Raw genomic sequence first — 9,824 nt, forward strand, 5'->3', positions numbered from 1 at the left:
ATCCATGGAGCCAGGATGACTAAACCAGGATGATGTGCACCGGGCCGTCACTTGCCTTCTGGGAGTGGACCATGATCATCTGCACAGAGAGAACTTTTCAACCCCCTCCTTTAACCTCTTTGTTCTGCTCCTCTTCTTTCTCCTCATGAAAACCTCCGCCTGGCCCTGGCCCTGGCTGGTGTGACTCAGTGGGTTGTGACTACGAAGTAAAGGGCTGCTGGTTCCATTCCCAGTCAGGGCACATGCCTGGGTTGCAGGCCAGGTCCCCAGTGGAGGGCACGTGAGAGGCAACCACACATTGATGTTTCTCTCCCTCTCTTTCTCCTTCCCTTCCCCTCTCTCTGAAAATAAGTAAGTAAAATCTTTAAAAAAACAAAAACAAAAACAAGAAACTCTGCCCAGGAGCTAGGCTTTGAGAGATGAGATCCCCCATCTTCCAGGACGTTGGCACCTAAAAATAAACCACTTTCTTATACATCAGCATCTGCCCCTTGAGTATTGGCTTTCATGTGGCAGGGAGCTGGGCTGGTGTTTTGGTGATACCACTATATTCTACAGTTTTACTTCTCTTGATATTTATGTCATTATAGTCTGGGTTTCATTACTGTTTGTGTGTGTGTGTGTGTATGGGTGCCTATTTCTACAAGATTGTGAGTCTCAGCAGATAAGAACATAGTTTAATTTATTTGATTTTGGCATGGCACATTTCTTTAAACATGTTAAGCATTTAAGAGATGTTACTTGAGAATTAATTGCATGGGATTGTGCAGGTCATTGCCCCAATTTCTGTCCCCGACCCTCGCATATCATAGGTCATTTTGTTGCATTTCTAAGACAAAAAGAAAAGAAAAGAAAAAAATCAGGAAAAAAATTTACAAAGTGGGTAGCTTACATAAAGAAATTCTTTCTAACCATGCTCTGTCCTGCAAAAAAATTTCTCAGAAGGGTGCTTGCCCACTTCTGTTTCTTACTTTTTTATCTGATACACTTAGAAATGACTCATTTTGAAACTCTTCCTGTGAAGTCAGAAAGCAGTCAAAAGTGTGGCGTTCCATTTATCAACACAAACGAAGAGAGAAGAAAAACAAACATCTCAGCAAATTCCCTAAATATACTTCATGACTTAGTTGTGGTTAAGTGTGAAGACAGACAGGACTTGTGGACGCCTCCAGATTGGTGCTGGAGGCTTCAGTTGCTGTCTCGAGTTTCTGGTAAGAAACCCTGCATCCCCGAAGACTAGCAGGTAGCTTATTTTTCTTATTATACATCGTGGTTGGAGGGTCATTCTCTTCTATTTCCACTTATTCCTTCCCAACTTATATTTCCTTTGTTTTGTCCCTATGTGGGCCTTTCTTCTTCTAAATATTCCACACTCTATCTCTATTCTTTTTTTTAATATTTTTTATTTATTTTTAGAGAGAGGAGAAGGGAAGGAGAAAGAGTGGGAGAGAAACATCAGCATGTGGTTGCCTTTCATGTGTCCCCTACTGGAGACCTGGCCCGCAACCCAGGCATATGCCTTGACAAGGAATGGAACTGGCAACCCTTTGCTTCACCGGCCTGTGCTCAATCCACTGGGCTACACCAGCCAGAGCTATTTATCTTTATTCTTAATACATTCATTCTAAACTGATGTCATTTTCCCTTCTCTTAGGTTGGCTATGTTTCTCCTTCTGACCTTTGATTCCAGTCTTCCCCAATAGTTTGGTTTTTCAAATCATTATTACCTACTATATATATGTATGGATATATATTCTTATTGTATGTCTTATTTGTATTTACCGTTTTACTTATTCCTTCTTGCCACTGACTGTTATACTATATTAGAATTTGGTTCTGGAATTTGCTTTTCCTGTCATAGTTGAATTTTAGTTTCAAATTTTACCAACATTTTAAGTTATTGTCAGTCAAACGAGTATTAAAAATAAAACTAAAAATTCTCTATTTTTCTTAAATGTAGAGATATATTTTAGTCAAAACACTTGGAGAGTCATAAAAAAGATCAAGTTCTGAAAGACTTTAAAATTCTTATTTATACATAGTTTCATTTCAAGGCAGATAATATGTAATATTTAAAATAGCTCTTACTGGATTATTCACTTGCTTTATATTGGAATTTTGCTTTTGTCAGTCTTGAACACTTCAATTTGTACGGTTCTTGGTGCCTTACTCCTTGTTAATGGTACCAAAGGCTCTGAAGAATCAGTTACATGATTCTTCAGGGTGAAAACAGTATCAGTGTCTGAGAGCCCTTCTGGGTGTATGTGTAAAAGTCAACTAAGTTGCTGAGTATCAATTTCAAAAACTGCAAAATAAACGTAGAGACAGGGTGAGAGGATTGCTAAGTTTATTTTCAGTCCTAGCATTCTGCAACTCTATCTCCCCCTCAGTATTTTATGGATCTGTGCGTGGATGTGTGTGCTGGAGCGGAGCGGGGGTCAGGGTCTCTACCAGGCACAACACGGCAGCACTTGGATATTTGAGTAGGTAAGGCTACAGAGAAGGGAATGAGAATAACGCTTTTAAATTGTTATGTTGTTGACTCAGTTATTTTAACTTCTGCTAATTATTCAAAACCTTCTGAGGACATTTTATTAACTCAGCAGAACTTATTTCCTTGTTACAAAAATATTTGTGGTCTCTGGAAGGAATAGCCCCTAGGAACTGGGAACTGGAAAATAAAAAGGAAGTTAGAAAAGAGCGTTCTGACTGTATTAAGTGGATAAAAATAGAATTCTAAACTTTGTCAAAAGAAAAAGTAACACCCTCCCCCAAATGAACATCCATTCATTCAAGTAATGTTTAATCTTTATGTCATAAGGCATTGTGCTAAATTCTGTGGAACAAGTATTTAGGGACAAGACTCATTTTTTTACCACCATGAAATTAAAGTCAAAATGGTAAATAGAACAGCTACCATAATCATTACAATACAGGATAAAATGTATCATTTCACAGAGAATACAAAAAGAGGTTCAGCCCTGACTGGTGTGGCTCAGTGGATTGAGCACTGGCCTGCAAAGCAAAGGGTCGCCAGTTCCATTTCCAGCCAGGGCACATGCCTGGGTCGCCAGCCAGGTCGCCAGCCAGGTCCCCAGTTGTGGACATGTGAGAGGTGACCACACATTAAGGTTTGTCTCCCTTTCATTCTCCCTTCTCTCTAAAAATAAATAAAATAAGAAAGAAAGAAAAGAGGTTCAAACAACACACTCAAAAGAAATTTAAGAGGCTGAAGAACTAACTTCTGATTGAAATTACTAGAGGAAGTTCCAGGGAAAATATGGTGTTTGAACTGGATCTTGAAGAACAGCTAGACTTTAACAGGCAGAGATTAAAGATGGAGGGAAGAGGAGGTTAAGGTAAAGGAAACAAGTGCAGATAGAAGCCAAGGAACAGAAAATGGCATTAACTTGGAACATTGAGCTCTTCAGAAAAGCTACAAAGTAAGGGATGTTTTTAGGAATGTTGAGCATTAGGGGAGGATATTGTCACAGAGGCCAAGAGAAGAGAGTGTTGAGGGGTTAATGTATCAAATGATGTGTATTATATTCTGGAGGATGGAAACAGAGAAAAAGATGCTTGGACATGTTACTTAGAGGTAATTTCAGCAAAGTGATCGAAGCAGAAGGAGAATTCATGATTTGAGAAGTGAGTGGTAAAAACAACAGACCCCCAAACAAGCCAGTATCTTTGAAAAACAGAAACCAGGCTAATTTCGGACGTAAAAAACATAACATCCTGATGCAAGCAAGCGTGATCCTGCATTGGATAAAACTGTGGGCAAATCAGCTAGACAAGATACTTTGGGGGCATTTGGAGAATTGAATAAAGATTGAGTATTCCTTCCGGTGCAATTGTGTTGTATCAGGGGAGACCGCTGCCTGAGAAAAAGAAAGCCGTTCATAAAATGACAGGCACTTGTACCCTCGTCCACAGACGTCGTTCCCCACAGCTAAGAGCCGGAAGCAGCTCACATGTCCGTTGACAGATAATGAGTGAATAACCACAATGTGGCCTATGCAGACAATGGAATGTTTTTCAGCCTTAATAACAAAGAAAATTATTTATATTTAATCTTTATGGTATTTTTTCCCATTCCCCTTTAGCCCACCTGGGCCCCAGCCTCCAGCAATCACCCCACTGTTGGAAATTCTGACACACGCTACAGCATGGGTGAATCCTAAGGACATTATGCTAAGTGAAAGAAGCTAGTCACACAACAAAGAGGAAGGCCATATGATTCTAAATATAAACATAAACAGAAAATAGAAGGGTGGTTTCCGGGGCTGGCAAGGGGGCAAGTAGAAAGTTGCCTAATAGACATAGAGTTTCAGTTTTGCAAGGTGAAAAAGGTCTGGATTTTGCACAATAATGTGAGTATATCTAACACTACTGAACTGAACCCTTAAAAACAGCTAAGATGATAAATTTTATTTACATGTATTTTACCACAATTAAAAATTATTAAGAACAAATATACACATAGGACATAATAAGTTTGTTAAACTTTGCTTAACAAAAAGTATACATACATATATACAAGTGTGTATATTAATGTAATATAATATAATATAGTATAGTATAACATGAAAGATCCAGAGGGTGTAAATTAAGGTGCTAAGGTAGTACTCACTAACTGGTGGAATATGACATTTTTATTTTCTTTTTCTTACTTGTCCATATTTTCCAAATTTTTTCATGCATATTTTCTGCTTCTGTAATAATAAAGCAGTTATTACTGTTACATTCAATGCTAAATAAATAAATAAGAAAGAAATAGTGGGTAGTGAGAAAATCAATGCCAAGGGTGTAAACAACTCTCGAGAAATTGGACAGCAAAAAGCTGAGCTTGTACCTAAAAGACATAACTGAGTCTAGAACACCTTTTTCTGTAGTGATGATGGATCCTTTGAAAATCTGGTGCAGGCAATAGATGAATCTTTTGCCCTCAAGGAAATAAAAATATGTATAAAAGTAAAATATTCTAGTGCTCGCTTCGGCAGCACATATACTAAAAAGTAAAATATTCTATATCATTTGAGGTGATAATGGACTTTCTCAAACCCCTTTCATGGATCTAAAGTTGAGAACCCCTGATATAGAAGTTATTGTTTGTTTGTCCATTAGACTCATTTTTGTTTTGTTTCATTTTTTTAAAATATATTTTATTGATTATGCCATTACAGTTGTTCTATTCCCCCCTTCCTTCCCCTCCGCCTTGCACCCCCCACCCCTACCATTCCCTCCCTTTAGTTTATGACCATGTGTCTCAAGTTCTTTAGATTCTATATTTCCCATGCTATTCTTGCCCCCCATCTATTTTCTATCTACCGTCTATGCTACTTATTTTCTGTACCTTCTCCCCCCTTCTCCTCCTCCCACTCCCCTGTTGCTAACCCTCCTTGAGATCTTCATTTCTATGTTTCCACTCCTGATCTAGCTGTCCTCTTAGTTTGCTTTTCTTTTAGGTGTGGTGGTTAATAGCTGTGAGTTTGATGTCCTTTCACTGTACATATTTTTTATCTTTTTTCCTTAGATAAGTCCCTTTAACATTTCATATAAGAAGGGCTTGGTGATGATGAACTCCTTTAACTTGACCTTATCTGAGAAGCACTTCATCTGCCCTTCCATTCGTTTGCTTTTAATAGAAAATGTGGGGTAAGGAAAGGAACCAGTAGAGAACGAGAGATTGAAAGTGCAAGAAAAAGGGGAAATATACATTGATATAAACTTCCAAATGAGGTTATTATTTCGATACACATTTAAATTGGTATAGTACATTTAAATGGCCTATCAGAGAGTGTTTTGTGTGATCCAGTGTGAAGTCAAGGAATACAAATTAAAACAGTGTGAGGGGGCTTGTGTGGTTCTACATCATTATGTGGGAAGGCTAGATTTCTAAGAATACTGATTTTTTAAAAAGATAATGTTACTTTCAACAGGTTTGCCCATCTTTTTGCAGAAGTTTAGCAATGGAGTCTTTCCCTAATGAGACCAATTCTACTGACCTACATCCACGGCCCTGGAATGAACCCCAACTGATTCTCTCCATGGTCATCCTCAGCCTCACTTTCTTATTGGGATTGCCAGGCAACGGGCTGGTGCTGTGGGTGGCTGGCCTAAAGATGAAGTGGACAGTGAGCACCGTTTTGTTTCTCCATCTCACCCTGGCAGACTTCCTCTGCTGCCTCTCCTTGCCCTTCTCTGTGGTTCACTTGGCTCTCCAAGGACACTGGCCTTACGGTCGGCTCCTATGCAAGCTCATTCCCTCCATCATCATCCTCAACATGTTTGCCAGCGTCTTCTTGCTGACTACCATTAGCCTGGACCGCTGTCTTTTGGTGCTCAAGCCGATCTGGTGCCAGAATCACCGCAATGTGAGGGCAGCCTTTGTTATCTGTGTATGTATCTGGGTGCTGGCTCTTATAATGTGTACGCCTGTGTTCATATACCGGGAGACGTTCACTGTAGACGAGCAAAATATGTGCGGCTACTATTTTGGTGGCGATAGCTCCTTCGACTATTTGAACTTCACCTTTGATGGACCGGAAAATGGATCTTTTGACAACTCCATCGTTCAGCTGTCTGGAAAAATGGATGATAGGTTAGATGCTTTCCCTTTACAAACTAACGATCATCCTTGGACAGCTACTACTCTCCTTCCTTCTCAAACATTTCAGAGACTTCCTGGAGATTCACTCCCTGTGGATTCGGCTAGATTATCTAATCAACATCCATATCATAAACTAATTAAACCTGATGATGAGGGCTTACCCACAATCCCTGTTGGCCTCCCCACTGATGATCACAGAACTAACCCACTGAGTAACTTAGATGCTTTCCTCTCCACCCATTTAGAGCCTTTCTCTACTGCCTCTAGTAATGCCTTCTACATGGCTGAGCTACCGCAAGATTTCGAGGATGATTATGAAGACCTCTTTGCATATGACAATCCAGTTCCAACACCGCTGGTAGTAATGGCCATCACTAGGCTAGTGATGGGTCTCCTGCTGCCCTTGATTGCCATGCTGACCTGTTATGGCCTCATTCTCTTCCGAATGCGACGAGGCCGCTTTGCCAAGTCTCGAAGCAAAACCTTCCGAGTGTCCATGGTGGTGGTACTTGTCTTTCTTGTCTGCTGGGCCCCATACCACATTGTTGGAGTCCTCTTATTGTTTATTGACCCACATACTCCCTTTGGGGAAGCTCTGCACTTCCTGGACCATGTGTCTGTTGCTCTAGCATCTGCCAATAGTTGCTTGAATCCCTTCCTGTATGCCTTCATGGGAAAAGATTTTAGGAAGACAGCAAGGCAGTCCATGAGGGGCATTCTGGAGGCAGCTTTCAGTGAGGATCACACACATTCTACCAGCTGTACCCAAAACACCTTTTCAGAAAGAAACAGCAGTAGAGCCGTGTGAAAATATGGAACACTTGGCCCAAGGAGAGCTTCTTAGGTATTCACTAAGTGCCATTGGTATGTTTCTAAAAGAACAAGGGACATGGTGAGCAGGGATTTCAGAAAACGTCAAAGACTCAGTGTAGAGGTCTTCAGAGCGGGTCCCGGACTAGTTCCATCAGCCGCACCTGGAAACTCTCCAGCCCCACCCCAGACGATAGCAAGGTCCCTTGTTTCTGATGAATGCTAAATTTGAGAGTCAATGCAGAGCTTAGTCTGTCTATCCCAAACTAAGCCTACTGAAATGAATGAGAACCTAGTCTGCTGTAAAATGATGTATCCATCATTAAAGTTACTATTTATATCTCTAAATTCCTCTCCAGATTCATTTTAAAACCAATTCCTCCAACTTTGAGTAAAAGATGATTAATTTATTCTATGGCTTTATTGTTGTACTGCTGCTGGTGGTGGGATGGTTGTAAATAAAGAGAAAGCACAAGAAGAAATCGCCTATGAAAACAGGGGTCTATGCAGCTGAGTCTGGAGCAGAGTACAATGCCACTCATGTGGAAGACTCATGGACAAGGACACAATTCCAAGCTTCCAAGGACACAATTCCAAGCTTGCAACTAAACAATCATCTGCTGTGCAAACACGAACAACTGACATGTAACAACTTACTCGTGGACTGGGATGTACCCTGCCCTTTGAGGAGGTCTTTTGTCAATTCGTTTACTCTACAGGTTGATAGCGCCATCCAACTTCTCCTGACCTTGAATTCATTAGTTCCTTATTCGTCCCCTGCCTCTAAGTCTTCTTTCACACACTACACTTTGTACCTGCACTAACCTCTCATTTCAAAAGTTTAAAATCACTGGAAAATGACTGAGTACCCTCCCAGGACACCATCAAACTTATTAATCCAAAAGGTATGGATCTTTCACGCTATAATTACCAGCTGTATCTTTAGGTTTTTTAATTAAACTTCATCAAAATAACACGTACTCATGGTTTAAAGAGATTCAAGGTTTATAATGAAATACGAGATGTTTCCTGCCCCACCCTGCCCAACCACTCCCTCCTCCCACTCCCATTTCCCAGAGATAACCCTTGCAACGACATGAGATGTTTCTTCTGATATCTGCCATGATATTTCTAAGTCATAGGCTTATGCTGATCATTTTTGTAGACATGATAAAAATGACTCCGTTTTGCAAGGTGAAGAACTTTATCCAAGCCGATTTATATTTTTTCTTTATCCAGAGTCCCAATATTCACTAACCATCACAGTTTAATTCGTTCATCACCACACATTTTCTTCCACTTCCTCTCTCCATTCCAACCATATAGACATATAGCTTTCCTTCTGTCCTTCTTTCATTTTATAAAAGCTTTGTTCGATTCCCTATCGCCTTCTCATTTTCTCTGAATACAAACCCATGTGTTAAACCTCTAAAATTCAGGTTTCCTTGCACTTCGACATAGCTCCTTCTATGCTGAATACATTGATTTAATCAAAAGATAAAAATGAGAAGCTCTTGACTTGCTATGATGGATGTGAGGGTCTGGATTACAAATTTGTTACAAAGAGCTATACAGGAAATTTCAAATAACTAGGAATTCTTTCACCCTGTGAGGTAATGCCTGATATGATGCACATTTGCAAGCTACCTTTTATTTTAATCTGCTTATATATTTGATGCAAATAAATGGTTTCTTTCTCGTGGTTCCTTGCAAGGCTCAGAGATTCATGGATCCTTTTAATTGTATGACACTCAGAATATATCATAATATCTACATATGCAACCAATAAATCTTATAGTGAGTAGCTGTAGGTTTGCTCTAATAGCAGTGGGCTAGGCTTCTAATAGCAATGGGCTAACACATCTCACAAGACCTGGGTGTAAGTCCCAAACTCCTGAGGTTAATACATAGTATATTAGATGAATGGACTTGGCATAGATACAAAGATTCAATAATTGGCATCACTGGGCTCCTTCTAGAGTGCCAGTTACCTTGGAAATGTATTCTGAAAACAATTTCTATGATAGGAATTCCCTCATTTCTGATGAAAACTTCTGGCAAGTACCTGTAAGTACTCACAGGAAGTCCCAGATGGGGACCCAACTCCCCCCAAATTGTAGTACCTTTAATCTGTAAAATACCCTAGAATGTGCCCTGGCTGATGTAGCTCAGTGGATTGAGTGTGGGCCTGTGAAGCAAAGGATCGTGGTTCAATTCCCAGTCAGGGCACATGCCTGGGTTGCAGGCCAGTTCCCAGTGGGGGACACATGAGAGACAACCACACGTTGATATGTCTCTCCCTCTCTCCTTCCCTTCCCCTCCCTCTGAAAATAAATATTAAAATACCCAAGAATGCAAGCAAGCTGGCCTTGTCCACACACCAAGCTGCAAAGGATGACTG

General features: G+C 40.3%; 1 protein-coding gene across 4 annotated transcripts; it reads left to right on the plus strand.

Moving 5' to 3' along the window:
* The first annotated feature begins 1,029 nt into the window (after positions 1-1,029).
* C3AR1 (complement C3a receptor 1) lies at positions 1,030-9,118 on the plus strand. Of its 4 annotated transcripts, none has more exons than XM_037167869.2 (2): positions 1,030-1,243; positions 5,943-9,118. In XM_037167869.2, exon 2 carries the CDS (start codon positions 5,973-5,975, stop codon positions 7,419-7,421), a length of 1,449 nt encoding a protein of 482 aa, XP_037023764.2. In that variant the 5' UTR covers positions 1,030-1,243; positions 5,943-5,972; the 3' UTR covers positions 7,422-9,118. The 4 variants fall into 4 exon arrangements, with proteins under 4 accessions (XP_037023764.2, XP_053518235.1, XP_037023765.2 ...); XM_053662260.1 differs by having other exon boundaries at positions 5,963-9,118; XM_037167870.2 differs by having other exon boundaries at positions 1,030-1,211.
* Positions 9,119-9,824: the final 706 nt, after the last annotated feature.

Source organism: Artibeus jamaicensis, unplaced genomic scaffold (assembly GCF_021234435.1).
Source record: "Artibeus jamaicensis isolate MK-2021 breed Jamaican fruit bat unplaced genomic scaffold, CSHL_Jam_final contig_233, whole genome shotgun sequence".
NCBI lineage: Eukaryota > Metazoa > Chordata > Mammalia > Chiroptera > Phyllostomidae > Artibeus > Artibeus jamaicensis.